Source organism: Muscardinus avellanarius (assembly GCF_963383645.1).
Source record: "Muscardinus avellanarius genome assembly, chromosome: 10".
NCBI lineage: Eukaryota > Metazoa > Chordata > Mammalia > Rodentia > Gliridae > Muscardinus > Muscardinus avellanarius.
In genome coordinates, this window is record NC_137796.1 from 89042536 (window position 1) to 89058308 (window position 15773).

General features: G+C 51.6%; 2 protein-coding genes across 5 annotated transcripts in view; one reads left to right on the top strand and one right to left on the bottom strand.

Annotated features, from left to right (window-relative positions):
• Positions 1-1210: 1210 nt before the first annotated feature.
• Positions 1211-7403, bottom strand: LOC308268289 (cardiotrophin-1-like; the record flags this gene model as incomplete). 3 transcript variants are annotated; one of them, XM_080703431.1, is made up of 3 exons in its annotated part: positions 1211-1657; positions 6135-6250; positions 7379-7403. In XM_080703431.1, 3 exons carry the CDS (start codon positions 7401-7403, stop codon positions 1211-1213), a joined length of 588 nt encoding a protein of 195 aa, XP_080559557.1. The 3 variants fall into 3 exon arrangements, with proteins under 3 accessions (XP_080559557.1, XP_080559556.1, XP_080559555.1); XM_080703430.1 differs by having other exon boundaries at positions 6135-6253; XM_080703429.1 differs by lacking the exon at positions 7379-7403 and adding an exon at positions 6641-6668 and having other exon boundaries at positions 6135-6253.
• A 4990-nt stretch (positions 7404-12393) lies between these two features.
• Positions 12394-15773, top strand: part of BCL7C (BAF chromatin remodeling complex subunit BCL7C) — a gene marked incomplete at both ends in the record, with an annotated part of 30336 nt that continues 26956 nt past the window's right edge. For both annotated transcript variants that reach the window (XM_080703007.1, XM_080703008.1), the window contains 4 exons: positions 12394-12485; positions 12992-13070; positions 13402-13510; positions 13595-13756. In XM_080703007.1, the coding sequence (XP_080559133.1) occupies positions 12394-12485; positions 12992-13070; positions 13402-13510; positions 13595-13756 (442 nt within the window). The remainder of the gene's footprint in view (positions 12486-12991; positions 13071-13401; positions 13511-13594; positions 13757-15773) is intronic.

The following is a 15773-nucleotide window of genomic DNA, read 5'->3' on the forward strand; positions in this document are numbered from 1 at the left end:
AGGGGTAGGACTTCTGTCAGAGGCTGCCACCCTTCCTCTTTCGCAATGGACTCTCTTCTGCCTTGCTTCTGGGGTGGAGAAGGAGCTCCGTCTTATCTAGAGACAGGGCTTGTGTGCCTGGAAGCCAGGCCTCCATTCTGTATTGCTTGGGCCTTCCTGCCCGGGTTGTACGGTCTCCCATCCATTCCCAATCCAGTGGCACTGCCTTTCCTACTTCCTGATTGGAAAGAAGAGCCCTATGCAGAGACTTCACCTCCCACTCTAGGGAGAAGGCAGGTGGTCCTCTCCCTAGATTTCCCCTTCCTATAAACTGGGGACGTCCCCAGATGTCTTCCTGTCTCTGTCTACCTCACTTCCTGTGTGAAGCTGTGGCCTTCCGGAGCAGCTAGGCCTCCCTTTTTGATGGAGTCCATTTCCTCCCTAGTCTACCTCTCTTTCTGTGGACCCTGTTCCACTTTCCCTCTGATCAGTGGAGGCCCAATTCAGGAAGAAGGACGGACACATGCCTCAGGGGTTTCCTGCTCAGGACCCATCCACTTCTTGTTTGGGGTTGACAGATGGCATTCCTTGGATGGAGGCTTCCATGAATCTTCTGTTTATACTGTGCTGTTGGGGGTAGGTGTGGGGGGCCTGTCTGTACTCCCAAGGATCCTATTTTCAAAGCTGCCCATTTTCAATAACTGTATGTACAGGTAACTTTAAAAATGTTTATTTTTAGACACTTTATTTACAAAATAATTAATTTATTCTCAAATAAAACTCTTTTTAAAGTGTTGCTTTTTTTTTTCTCTTCACAGACCTGGCCTGGGGGTTGGGGCCGTGCAGGGAGGGGGAGGGGGAGGTGAAGGAAGAGAAGGCCATCAAAGGGAGAGGTGGCCCCGCCCCAGAGAGCAGAGTGGAGAGAGTGAGCGGGTGACCCGGGGTCCCCTCACACCTCAAACCAGCAGGCACTTTCTTGGTCAAATAAGGACAAACGGCCGGAGACAGAGACACAGAGGGGTCACCTCTTTGAGATGAGGCTCACATGGGGCCAGAGGGAGACAGACAAGACAGAGCCTCAGAGATGGCAAAGCGGGGTGACCTGCAGAGACCGAAGCAAGCCCCCGATGGAGAAAGAGCGAGAGCCCGCGAGCAAGCGATGGGCAGGGCCGCTCCGCGGAGACTCGGGGCGCGGGCAGAGGGCAGGGGGCGACGCACGGGGGGGGCGGCCTCAGCCCGGGCCCCCGGGCACCAGCTGGCCCAGGTCGCCCTCGGTGCGGCTCACCCAGTCGCGGAGCAGGCCGCACACGCGCAGCCCCAGCAGCTTGGCGGGGAAGGCGCCCGCGGCGGCGGGGGCGGGGGGCTCGGGCCGGGGCCCGCGGGCGGCGGCGCCCAGCGCGGCCAGCACGGTGTCCAGCGCGGCGCCCAGCGCCCGGGCCTGGCGCCCCGCGTCCTCCAGGCGCCGCAGCAGGCGCGGCGCGCGCGGGTTCAGCTCGGCCTGGCGGCGGCGCACCAGCTCCAGCAGCGCGGCCAGCGCGGCCAGCGCCGCCGCGTCCAGCCGCAGCCGCTCGGGCACCGGCAGCCCCGCGTGGCTCGGGCCCGGGGCGCTCAGGCCGGCCACCGGCAGCCGCGGGGGCGAGAAGCCCGGCTGCCCGAAGGGGTCTCCCTGGTGCTGCACCTGCGGAGACAGCCACCCGTCAGCGCGCCCCGCACGCGGGCCTGGGCCTCCGCCCCTCTGCCGGGGCCTCAGTTTCCTCCTAATAGGGCTATGCTTGAGACGATAGCAACACTGACACCAGTGCCTTTGTTTCCTGTCACAAAGCCTTTAGCAGTATTAACTGCAGAAGGTAAAGTGCTTAAGACAGAGCGTGGGCCCGAGGAAGGGCTAAATAAATGTTGGCTCTTTTTTTAATGTTATCTTACAGAGGCAGATTCAAATGTGGAGACTGCCTTTCAGAAAAGTCCATTTCCCTTCTCTGTCTCAGTCTTCTCATCTATAAAATGGGGAAGCAACTCCCTTTTTCTTTTCTTTTTTTCTTTTTGTGGTATTGAACCCAGGGGAATTCTACCTCTGAGCTACATGCCCAGCCCTATTTTTTATTATTTTGAAACAAGGTCTCATTAAGTTGCAGAGGGCCTAAGTACCTGAAGCTGGCTACAAACCGCAACCCTCCTGTCTCAGCTTCCTAAGTACTAGGATTACAAGCATGCACCACTGCAGCTGGCTTTTTTTCTTCTTTCTTTCTTTCTTTTTCTGTCTGCTAGGCTACCCAGGACCGCCTCCACCTTGCCATCCTCCTGTCTCAGCCCTGGGGTAGCTGGGATTATAGGCTAATGCCACTGCATCCGACTCATCTACCCTGTCTTTCTACCAGGGGTCTCTTGAAAATCATAGATGATCCATTTCACTCTCCCCTCCCATTCTCCTCCCTTTACCCACGTTGAGCAGGACTCAATGAATAACTGTCACATGAATGAATAACTGAAAGATAAAGGTGGTTTGTAACTTTCAAAGTGCTCTAACAATAACTTTTCTCCTTTGCAAACATCTTGCCCCTACTTCAAGCACTGTGTCTGCTGCTTTAAACACTCTGTCACCAGATGTGGTGGTGCAGGCTTGTGAGCCCAGTACTTGGGAGGCTGAGACAGGAGGATTGCAGATTCCAAGCCAGCCTCCATATTTGTGTAGAGCTATTAGTAACTTAGTGAGACCCTGTTTCCAAATGATAAAATAAAAAGGGCTGGGGATGTGCGGATTGCAGGTTTGAAGCCAGCTTAGGCAACTTAAGGAGACCTTCCACAACTGAGACCCTGTTTCCAAATAAGAAATCAAATCAAGTTAAGGGTCTAACTTGGAGGTGGAATGCCTCTGGGTTCAATCCCTGTACCCTCTTCTCCTCCCCCACCCCCCCCAAAAAAAAGAAAAGAAAAAAGAAAAAAAAGAAAATTGAGCTGAAGACACTGACTTGCCCTGGGTCACCCATTTAGGAAGAGGCAAAGCTGGAATTTGAATTACAGTTGGTAGGACTAAAAACTAGTTCTATTATCCCACTATCCATGTTATAATTGTAACAGTATTTTTTTTTTTTTTTTTTTTTTTTTTGCGGGTCTGGAGATGGAACCCAGGGGCATTTGACCTCCTAGCTACACCCCCTGCCCTATTTTAAAATTCTTTATTTTGAAACAGGGTCTCACTGAGTTGCAGAAGGCCTCACTAAGTAGCTGAGGCTGTCCGCAAATCGCAATCCTCCAGTCTCAGCCTCCTGAATTCTGGGATTACAAGGGTGCGCCACCACACCCAGCTACAGTATTATTTTTAACATTATTACTACTGCCCAGGGTCACATTTTGGCAGCCCATAATCTGTCTGATTCAAAACTATAGTCTTCAGCCAGGCTGGTGGCGCATGGGAGGCTAAGACAGGAGGATCATAGGTTCTTGGCCAGTCTCAGCTACTTAGTGAGCTGAGACTCACTAAGTAGCTAAGACTTAGTAAGATCCTGTTTCAAAATTAAGAATAAACTGGATGTGGTGGTGCACACTTGTAATCCCAGCATTCAGGAGGCTGAGACAGGAGGATCACCGTTCGTGGACAGCTTCAGCTACTTAGTAAGGCCCTTTGCAACCCAGAAAGACCCTGTTTGAAAAATAAAAAATTTAAAAAAAATAGGGCTAGGGATGTAGCTTGGAGGTAGAATACCCCTGGGTTCTACTCCCAGTACCACACACACACAAAAAAATAAGAATAACAAAAAATAGGGCTGGGGGTGTAGCTCAGAGATAGACTACCCCTGGATTCGACCCCAAATTAAAAAAAAAAATAGTCATGCTAGGCATGGTGATGCACACCTATAATCCTAGTACTTGGGAGGCTAATTTAAAAGTAACTCGGGTTCAAGGCCAGACTCTGCAATTTAACAAGTCCCTCAGCAACTTAGTGAGACCCTGTTTCAAAACAAAAAATAAAATAGGGATTGAGGTTCAAGGCCAGACTCTGCAATTTAACAAGTCCCTCAGCAACTTAGTGAGACCCTGTTTCAAAACAAAAAATAAAATAGGGATTGAGGTATAGCTGGGAGGAAGAGTATACTTGGGTTCAATTCCCAGTACCATACACACACACACACACACACACACACACACACACACACACGCCAGGCATGGTGGCACACGCTTGGTACTTGACATAGTACTTGGGAGGATGAGATAGAAAGATCACAGGTTAGTGACTAGTCTTAGCAATTTCCTGAGGCCCTCTGCAATTTTTTTTTCCAGTACTGGGGATGGAACCCAGGGGTATTCTACCTCCAAGCTACACCCCAGCCCTATTTTTTTTTTTGTAGGTCTGGGAATGATGGAACCCAAGGGCATTCTACCTCTGAGCTACATCCCCTGCCCTATTTTCTATTCTTTATTTTGAAACAGGGTCTCACTAAGTTGCAAAGGGCTTCACTAAGAAGCTGAGGCTGTCTGCGAACCGTGATCCTCCAGTCTCAGCCTCCCAAATGCTGGGATTACAAGTGTGCGCCACCACGCCTGGTTCCCAAGCCCTATTTTTTATTCTTGATTTTTTTAAATATTTATTTATTTATTTATTTATTTATTTGGTGGTACTGTGTGTGGGTGGAACCCAGCAGCTTCCTACCTCCGGGATATACTCCCAGACCTATTTTATTATACTTAATTTGGAATCAGGGTCTCACTAATTGCTGAGAGCCTCATTAAGTAGCTGAGGCTGGCTTCAAACCTGTGCAATCCTCCTGTCTCAGCCTCCCAAGTGTTATTCTTTATGTTGAAACAGGGTCTCACTGGGTTGCAAAGGGCCTCAGTAAGTAACTGAGGCTGCTCTTGAACCATGATCATTCAGTCTCAGCCTCCTAAATCCTGGGAGTACAAGGGCGTGCCACCACACCAGCTTGCCCTCTACAATTTAGTGAGACCCTGTTTCAAAATAATAAATAAACCAGGTGTGCTTGTCCAGGGGTCCGGACTGTCCTCATTCCTCCCCCTTTTCCTACCAGAAGACCCCCAGGCTGACTCCTCAGTCTCACTCCTTCCCCACTTGGAGGCCACTTTGAGACAGCCTCAATTACTTAGTTTGGCCCTTTGCAACTTAGTGAGATACTGTTTCAAAAATAAAGAATAAGCCAGGCATGGTGGCCTGAGTGCTTGTAATCCCAGAATTTGGGAGGCTAAGATAAGAGGTTCAAGGTTCTGGACAGCCTCAGCTACTTAGTAAGGCCCTCTGCAACTTAGTGAGACCCAGTTTCAAAAATTGAAAAATAAAGAATAAAACACAGGGCAGGGGGTGTGGCTCGGAGGTAGAATACCCTTGGGTTCCATTACCAGACCCATTAAAAAAAAAAAAAAAAAAAAAGAATAAAGCTGGGAAGTGGTGGGGCAGGCTTGTAATCCCAGCGTTAGGGAGGCTGAGACTGGAGGATCACGGTTTGTGGACAGCCTCAGCTACTTAGTGAGGCTCTTTGCAACTCAGTGAGACCCTGCTTCAAAAATAAAAAAAGACTAAAAAAATAGGGCTGGGTGTGCAGCTCAGAGATAGAATGCCTCTGATTCAATCCCCAGTAACACACACACACACACACACACACGCACACACACACACACACACAGTCTTTTCATAACATCTAGGTAATTTGGGGGAATATCTTCTTTCCTAGGGCAGGATAGAGTCCTTAGCCCAATCAAAGGTGTTGGCAGATCCCTCTCCTCTGTAAAAGTCCACCAGTATGATAGAATTTTTGCTCTAGATTGAAACTCCCTCTTGTTCTCTGCATATCCTAGGTGGAAGAGTCCAGTCCGTAATTCCTTTTGTTCAACTGCCTCCTTTTATATGGAGATGAGGTGACAGGATCACACAGAGGCTAGAATCTAGGTTTCAGACTCAGGCCTCTTTGTTCTCTGGTTGCCTCTGATTTCAAGCACTGAGGGGCGGGGTGACTTCAAGTAAGGCAGACAGTATCATCTGAAGCACAGGATAGGGTCTCCCTCCAGTTGGCTGTGTGGTTACTGTCCCTCTCAGGAGCCTTGATTTCCACAGCTGGAAATGAGGCTGAGAAAATGGTGACCAAGGACCTCCTGGTGACCTGTACTTCCCCACACCCCAGGCCCTGGCACCCTACCCCAGTTCCACTCACATATTCCTGGAGCAGCTGCTCCGCATATTTGGTGAGGAGGCGGGCAAGGCTGTGGGTCTGGCGGATCTTGGCCTCCAAGTGGGGAAGGAGTGAGACTGAGGAGTCAGCCTGGGGGTCTTCTGGTAGGAAAAGGGGGAGGAATGAGGACAGTCCGGACCCCTGTTCCTTGACCTGGGCTCTTCTTTCCTGAACCCAGATCTACTCTGGATTCCTCAGCATTCAAGCAGAATCCGTCCCATTTCAACTGAGGGGAAACGAGGCACCAGACCGTTGTCAAGCAGTTGGTCTACCCGACATGCATCCCTTGTCCCCAAATCACTGTTGAAATCCTACTAAAGCAAATTGAAAATACTGCCTCAGCACAGCCTCTGGATTCATTCTTCCCTTAAATGAACTTCTTACTTCGACTTAAGGCCATCCGTTCATACTTCCAATGTAGCTCTTTTACCTGTGCATATCTGCCATAGTCTGGGAACCCTTGGAGGATAGGGTTTACATATCTGTACTTCTATGACTGTTGGTGGAATTTAGCATCATCGAAGCACAGAATGTCAAGTTAGAATGTGCCTTCAAGGCCCATTTTCCAGGCAGGGTCACTGAAGTCCCAACCATTCGCGCCCTTCTGTGCAAGCCACTGGGCTGGGCAGCACTGCCCCGCCTCCCCTGACACAAGCCAGTGTGGTGCCTGAGGAGGACCACGTTTCCCAGGACGCACAGCGTGGGCGTCCTGTGCATGCTGGGGATTGTAGTCCAGTTCCCGCGACTCCCGCCCCGCCCCCGCCCCCTCCCTGGCTGAGTTTCCCACCACCAGTCCGGTTCCTTAGCAGCTAGGACTTTCGTCTCCAGTTGCCACTCACTAATTCCTCAGGCTCAAGGATATCCTTCTCTAACTCTAGCCCTCCCTCCGGCTCCCCAATTCTGATTCTTCCCCAATACTCGCAGAGGACCCTGGCGTCCTGCCCAGCCCCGACCCCAGCCCTCCCTCAGGGTGTACTCACCCTCATAATCGGTGATCTAACCCCTGAGCCCAAGTCTCGGAGCCTCAGCCCCGGGCCTCCTCTAAACCCCTGCGCCTGCCCCTTCACCCAACTCACCGCTCGTTACCTGACACCGGAGTCAGCTCTCCCCCGCCCAGGCCGCTCCCCTCCCGGACCCGGGGGTGGCAGAGACCCAGACCTCAAGTGCCAACCCTTCGGATCCCTACTGCCCTCAGGGACCCAGCGTCCGGCTCCTCAGCCCCTTACCCAGACTTCCCTCCCTCTGGCTCATGCTGGCCCCTGGCTGATCCCGGTTCCCTCCACGCCCCCCTTCTGAGGGGGGAGAAGGGGGAAAGAGGTAGGGGCGTGGCCCAGGCACAGCCAATCATAGTCCAGACCCCAAACATTCCCCCACCCCCCAGAACCTCTAGGCAAGATTCCTTGGCCCTGAGCTCAGCAACCCGTTTGCGTGGCCTAGCAGGGGAAGGAGCCCCGGGGGAAGGCAGGTTGATAGGCCCTTTGGGCTGGGGGTGTTGGGTTCTGGAAGGCGGCCCTGTGACCAGCCAAGCAGAGGAGGCTCAGGTTCCGATCTGAGGCAGGGCTTGACACACGCACTACTTCTGGGTGAAAGCTGGGGGAACAGAGAGAGGGAAGCTCCAGGGCAGGCAGGACTGGAATGTGCAGGCCCTCCTTGGCTGAGGGCTTTGAGAGAGAGGCCGCGGTGAGGGTTGCCTGGCTTGGGACACACCTGTCCACACATATACAACTCCTGGTCTATTACAGATGGTAGATGCTGTCTACTCTCCTTGCCATATCTACCAGGAGGGAGACACACCACCTCAACTTCACCTTCCCAGGCCAGTAACAGATCACCCCCAGACACAAAGGTGTGTCTACTGAAGGTTTAATGCCTCCAGACACACATCCTCACATCGGAGAATTAGCTTCCCAGACCTGTACAGAGGGCATGCCCAAATGGCAACCCCATTACCGGGAGGAGACACGGAAAGGATGTTCCACACTTAGCCCCACAACTGCTTCCCAAGCATCTACGGAGGAGCTCACGGTGGGAAAGAGACCACAATAGCAAGTGGCGGACTCTATGAGCCAAAAGACAGGCGAGGAGGCCTCGGGACAGCAGAAATTGCCATGAGAAGATAACTGTAAGAAGGCAGAGCAGGGCCGCTGGAGCCAGACTGTCAGCAGGGGCCACAATCAGTCATACAGAATGGGAATGTTTATTAGGTGAAGTTTTTTTTTGTTTTGTTTTGTTTTTTGGTGGTACTAGGGGGTGGAACCCAGAGGCTTTCCACCTCTGGGCTATACTCCAAGACCTTTTTAATATTTTATTTGGAATCAGGGTCTCACTAAGTTGCTGAAAGCCTCACTAAGTAGCTGAGGCTGGCTTTGAACCCATACGATCCTCCTGTCTCAGCCTCCCAAGCGCGGGGATTACAAGTTGCGCCACCATGCCTGGCATGAAGGTTTATTAGGCATTTATTTATTTATTTATTTATTTTTGAGGCTCTGGGGATGGAATCCAGAGGCATTTGACCTCCGAGCTACACCCCCTGCCCTATTTTTTATTCTTTATTTTGAAACGGGGTCTCACTGAGTTGCAGAGGGCCTCACTAAGTAGCTGAGGCTGTCCACGAACCGCGATTCTGTCTCAGCCTCCCGAATAAGTGTCAAGCCAGGCATGGTGGCGCACATTTGTAATCCCAGCATAAACCTAGACTCAAAGCCCTTCTTATTTTTTATTTTGAAACAAGGTCTCCATAAAATGCTGAGGCTGCCCTGAAACTGATGATCCTCTTGTTTCAGTCTCCTTAGTACTAGGGTTACAGGTGAGTACCACAATGCCCAGCTCAGGAGCCGGGCCTGGTGGCACATGCTTCTAATCCCAGCATTTGGGAGGCTGAGACTGGAGGACTGTGGTTCGTGGCCAGCCTCAGCTACTTAATAAGGCCCTCTGCAACTCAGTGAGACCCTGTTTCAAAATAAAGAATAAAAAATAGGGCAGGGGGTATAGCTCGGAGGTCAAATGCTCCTCGGTTCCATCCCCAGAGCCACACACACACACACACACACACACACACACACACACACACACACAAAGTTTGTGTGTGTGTATGTATGTATATGTGGTTCTGAAAATTAACCCATGTTCTGAAATCTACCTCCGAGCTACACCCCAGCCCTTTTTTATTCTTCTTTTGAGACAGGGTGTCACTAGGTCGCTAAGAATCTCAGTACTTACTGAGGCTGCCCTCAAACCTGCAATCCTAAATCTCTGCCTCCCAAGTACTGGGATTACAAGCATGTGCCACCATGCCGGGCTTTTAAGTGTGTGTGTGTGTGTGTGTGTGTGTGTGTGTGTGTGTGTGTGTGTGTTGTACCAGGGCTGGGGATTGAACCCAGGGGCATTCTACCTCTGAGCAACACTCCCACCTATTTATTTATTTTATTTTATTTATTTATTTTGGTGGTACTGGGGTTCCTGGAAGCCCTTCTACCTCCAGGCTATACTCCCAGACCTACTTTTTTTTTATATAACTTTAATTTGGAAACAGGGTCTCTTAAGCCAGCGTGGCTAGCATCAAACCTCTTGTCTCCGCCTCCCAAGCGCAGGGATTACAAGCGTGAGCCACCATGCCCATCTTTTATTCTTTATTTTCAAACAAGGTTTCACTGGGTTGTAAAGGGCCTCACCAAGTAGCTGAGGCAAGCTGTGAATTTATAATCCTCCTGTGTCAGCCTCTCAAGAACTGAGATTACAAGTGTGGGCCACTATCTCCAGCTTAACTTTTTTTTTTTTTTTTTTTTGCAGTGCTGGGGTTGGAACCCAGGGACATTCTACCTCCAAGCTACACTCCCAGCCCTATTTTATATTCTTTATTTTGAAACAGTGTCTCACTAAGTTGAAAAGGGCCTCACAAAGTAGCTAACATTGTCTGTAAACTGGGATCCTCCTGTCTCAGCCTCCCAAATGCTGGGGTTACAAGCCTGTCCCACCACTCCTAGCTTTAAGTAAATTTTTAATTGAACTATAATACACATTAAGGAAAGTGGCACACGCTTGTAATCTCAGCATTTGGGAGACTGAGACAGGAGGATCACAGTTTGTGGACAGCCTCAAATACTACTTAGGCCCTTTGTAACTCAGTGAGACCCTGTTTCAAAAATAAAGAATAAAAAAAATAGGGCTGGGGTGTAGCTCAGAGGTAGAATGCCATGGTTCCATCCCCAGTACTGCAAAAGAAATAGAAAGTGCACTTTATAAGTGGACAGCTTGATGGGTTTTCATGATTAAATATGCCCAAGGAACAAATGCCAGACTAAAAAGCAGAACATGACTAGCTCCCAGAAGTCCCCTCCTCATCCTCTCCTAGTTCCAAAGGTGACCACTCTCCTGACTTCTCACACCGCAAGTGTGTTTTGTCTGGTTTTTAATTCATATAAACAGAACCATCTAAATGTGTTTCAGCTGGGCGTGGTGAGGCACACTTGTAATCCCAGTACTTGGGAGGCTGGGACAGGAGGATTGCAGGTTGAAAGCCATCCTTAGTTACTTAGTGACGTCCTCTGCATCTTAGTGAGACCCTGTTTCAAAAATAAAGAATAAAAGTCGGGCGTGGTGGTGCACGTTTGTAATCCCAGCATTTGGGAGGATGAGACTGGAGGATCCTGGTTCGCGGACAGCCTCAGCTACTTAGTGAGGCCCTCTGCAACTCAGTGAGACTGAATGAAAAACAGGGCAGGGGCTGTAGCTCAGAGGTCGAATGCCCCTGGGTTCTATCACCAGATCCGCGAAAAAAAAAAAAAAATAGGGCTGGGGTGTAACTCAGAGGTAGAATGCCCCTGGGTTCCATCACCAGTACCGAAAAAAAAAAAAAAAAAAAGAAGAAGAAGAAACTGGGCATCCTGGTGTACTCTTGTAATCCCAGTACTTGTAGTACTTGGGGGGCTGAGACAGAAGGATATCAGTTTTGAGGCCAGCCTTAGCTACTTAGTGAGACCCTGTTTCAAAAATAAAGGATAAAACTAGGCATGGTGGCACACACTTGTAATCCAAGCATTTGGGAAGCTGAGAAAGGAGGATTGTGGTTCGAGGAGAGCCTCCGTTACTTAGTGAGACTGTTTCAAAATAAAGAATGAAATTAGGGCTGGGGGTGTAGCTTGGAAATAGAATGCCCCTGGGTCCTATTATACCCAGTACCATAAATAAATAAATAAATAAATAAATAAATAAATAATAGGGCTGGAATTTATAATCCTCCTTGGAGGTAGAACCCCCTGGGTTCTATCCCCAGTACTACAAATAAATAAATGTGTACTGTTGTGCGTGGCTTCTTTTGGTCCAGATACGTTGACGAGACTCGTTGTTAGGTGGTGTTAGGTGTAGCGGGACACCGGCGATCCTGGTTGCCGTGTGGATGTCCATGGTATGAATGGGTCATAATTCACTGTCCATTCTCTGGTTGATGGGTTGTTTCCAGTGTGGGACTACTGGGAGCATTCCAGCACAGGTCTCTTGGTACTCAGACAGACGCATCTGTTGGATGTTGACCACCTAAGGAGTAGAACTGCTGGGTCGACATATGTTTGGTTTTACTAGAAAACTGTCTTTGTTCTATGTGCCTCTACCGGTTTGTACTCCCCAGAAATAGGGAGGTCCAGTAGCCCCGCTCCTGCCTACACTAGGGACGCTCCGCCTTTCTCACTCTGCCCTTCTGGTTGGGGAGACCTAGGCATCCTTGCAGCGTCTGACAAGTACTTGGCACTCAGGTAACTGTCGCATGAGTGGGTGAGTAAGTGGAGCGGCGGCGCAGCATCAGCCTGGCCAGAGCCGAGCCAAGCAGGCCCCCGCCCGCAGCGCCCAGGGACGCGCCGGGACCCTGACCCCCGCGTGCACCCGGGGCCCACGTGGTCTGAACGTACCGCCGCCCGCCGAGCGGCCCCGACTCTCCCTACCGGCGGCGGGCAGGGGGCGCTGCGCGGCCGGCGCCCCGAGGGGGCGGGCCCGGGGCGGGGCGGCGGGCCGGCTGCAGGTCCCGGCGCTGGCCGCCCGCGCCGCGGGCTCCGGGGCCGGGCCGGGGCGGGGCGCGGCGGCAGGAAGCGGGGCGGGGACGCGCGGGGCGTTGGGGAGCGAGGGAGGGAGCGGCCAACTCCCGGAGGGACGGCAGGCCGAGAGAGCGGCGCCCGGCCTGGCGCCGAGCCTGAGCCCGCCGGACGGGAGGCGGCCCAGCCGCGGGCCCGGCCCCGGCCCCAGCCCCGCCAGCATGGCCGGCCGGACCGTGCGGGCCGAGACCCGGAGCCGGGCCAAGGATGACATCAAGAAGGTGATGGCGACCATCGAGAAGGTCCGGAGATGGTGAGCGCTGCCCCGGGGCCAGGGACAGGACGCGGTGGGGCCACCCCCCCCCAGATACTCCCCTCGCCCAGCTGCGGCCCCAGGTGTTAAGTGTGCCCCCGCCCACCGCTGCGCCCCGGATCCACAGCGCTGTGCCCCCCTTTCCAGGGCTACTCCTGGGAATCCACAAAGCGTGGTCCCCAGCAGAGCCCTTCCAGAGCCCCAGCCCTCTTCTCTGTCCCGCCCCCCAAAGCTTTTTCACTCCTCCGGCAGTGTGCCCCACGGTCTTCATCGCTAGGGTCCCCCGCCAGGCCCGTAGAGGTGCCCCCGTGTGCACCTAGGGGTTCGCAGAACCTTCTCTCTAGAGGCGCTCCCATCTGTGCCCTGTGGTGCGGAGCGGTCTCCCTCTCACTGCACCCCATCGGCGAACTCCCTACGCGCGGCACCTTCCCCACCTCCACAGGTACCCCCAACTCTGGGGGGCTCACCCCTTGGCCTCTGTGATCTACCCCCGTGCCCTCCCACAGGGAGAAGCGCTGGGTGACTGTGGGTGATACTTCCCTTCGTATCTTCAAGTGGGTTCCAGTGGTGGACCCCCAGGAGGAGGTGAGCAAGCCCCCCATACTCCAGGCCCCGCATCTGTGCAACCTCAGACCAGCCTCTCCCTGCTTGGCCTCTCCCTCCAGGCTCCACTCTGAGACCCTGTGTGGCAGCCAACAGGTGTTAAGGACATCAATGACTTCTCTTCTTTCCCTTTTTCCTGCTTCAGACACCCAAGTGCAAGAGTGCAGGAGTGCAAGACTTAACTTGGTGCACACACCCTCTGCACCTCACTCGGCTCTTTCTTCTCTGGGCCTTAGGTTCCTATTTCTACAGAGGGGGCTTTTCAAGAGCTAACCAGGAAGCTGGCTCTGACCCTCATCCCTCTAACCCTCAGGAGCGGCGGCGGGCAGGCGGTGGGGCAGAGAGGTCCCGTGGCCGGGAACGGAGGGGCAGGGGCGCCAGTCCCCGCGGGGGTGGCCCTCTCATCCTGCTGGATCTCAATGGTATGTAGGGATCCTGGAACTTGGGGGGCTGTGCCGGAGGATACTGAGGGCCTCAGGCCAACCCGCTTGGCTTTTGATCCACAGATGAGAATAGCAACCAGAGTTTCCACTCAGAAGGTTCCCTGCAAAAGGGCACTGAGCCCAGCCCCGGTGGCACTCCCCAGCCCAGCCGCCCTGTGTCACCAGCTGGACCCCCGGAAGGGGTCTCTGAGGAGGCTCAACCCCCACCGCTGGGCCAAGAGAGAGGTAGGACCATGTGCCTCCCGGGGGCCCTCTGAATCCTGTCCTAAAGTTCAGCCCACCAGCTTACCCCTGTGCCTACCCTGCCCCCCCCCCAGGGGGCCTCCCTCACCCCTGCAGAAACTACCTCCAGCTGCTCTGAGTCTGGCTTCTTAGGATCTGGGAATAACATATCATCCTCTGAAACCGGGAGTGGTGGTGCATGCCTGTAATCCCAGTACTTGGAGGCTGAGACAGGAGGATCACAGGTTTGTGGTCAGCCTTAGCAATTTAGCAAGACCCTGTTTCAAAATAAAAGATAAACCGGTCGTGGTGGCACACACTTGTAATCTCAGTACTTGGGAGGCTGAGGCAGGAGGATCACAGGTTCCAGGATAGCCTCTCCAAGTAGTGAGATTCTCATCAAACTGGTGAGACCCTATTTCAAAATAAAACAGGAGCCAGGAGTGATTGTACATGGGTTTTTTTTTTTTTTTGTGTGTGTGTGTGGTAGTGGGGATGGAACCCAGAGGCTTTCTACCTCGGAGCTATAATCCCAGACCTATTTTTTATATTTTATTTGGAAACAGGGTCTCACTAAGTAGCTGAGAGCCTCACGAAGTAGCTGAGGCTGGCTTCGAACCTGTGTGATCCTCCTGTCTCAGCCTCCCAAGCGCGGGGATTAGAGACATGGGCCACCATGCCCAGCTCAGGCACACACTTTTAATCCCAGCACTGCTTTTAATCCCAGTATTCCTTTTAATCCCAGCATTCCAGAAGCTGAGACTGGAGGATCGTAGTTAGCAGACAGTGTCAGCTACTTAGCTAGGCCCTTTGCAACTCAGTGAGACCCTTTTTTAAAAAATAAAAAGACTAAACTGGACATAGTGGTGCACGCTTGTAATCTCAGCATTTAAGATGCTGAGACTGGAGGATTGCGGTTCACCAATAGCCTCAGCTAATTAGTGAGGCTCTCTGCAACTTAGTGAGAACCTATCTCAAAATAAAGAATTTAAAAAAAAAATAGGGCTGGGAATGTAGCTCAGAGGTGGAATGCCCCTGAGTTCTACCCCCAGTACTTCAAAATAAATAAATAAATAAATAAATAGACTAAAAAATAGGGCTGGGAGTGTAGCTCGTAGGTACAATGCCCCTGGGTTCTATCCCTAGTACTGCTAAATAAATAAATAAATAAATAAATAGGGCTAGTCGGGCATGGTGGTACATGCTTGTAGTCTCAGTACTTAGGAGGCTGAGACAGGAGGATCACAGGTTCACATCCAGCCTCAGCTACTTAGTGAGGCCCTCTGCAACTTAGTGAGACCCTGTTTCAAAAATAAAACAAACAAAAAAAGGCTGGGGGTATAGCTCAGAGGTAGAACACCCCTGGGTTCCATCCCTAGTCCTGCCAAAAATAAAATAAAATAGAGCTGAGTTTGTAGCTCAGAGGTTGAATGCCCCTAGTTTCAATCCCCAGTACCAATAAATAAATAAATAATAAATAAATAGATAAATAAGTAAGAATAGGGCTGGGGGTATAGCTCAGAGGTAGAACCTACCCTGGGATCATTTCCCAGTACCACACATGCAGACACACACAGACACACAGAGTCATCACCTGGATTTTCGTTCCATTTAGTTTTTTGCAGGTTTACTGTCTTTCTCCCCACCCCCATCTCACATCAGGTTCCTGACTGTCAGGCCCATACTGGTCTTGCTCAGGACTGTATCCTCAGAATATCGTAGGATAAAAAATGAGTAGTCAGTAAATACTTGTTGAGTGAATAAATAGTGATGATCATAGGAATGATTAATAGTAACAGGGACATTAATAGGGACAGTAACAGTATTTATTGAGCCTCTTCAAGGTGGCAGGCACGCATGGTTTCTCTTTTTTTGTGTGTGATGCTAGGGATTGAACTCAAGGACATTCTGCCTCTGAGCTACATCCCCAGCCCTGTTCTGTTTTTATTTTATTTTTATAGTACTGGCAATTGAACTCAAGGGCGTTCTGCCTTCAAGTTACAACCCCAGATCTAATTTT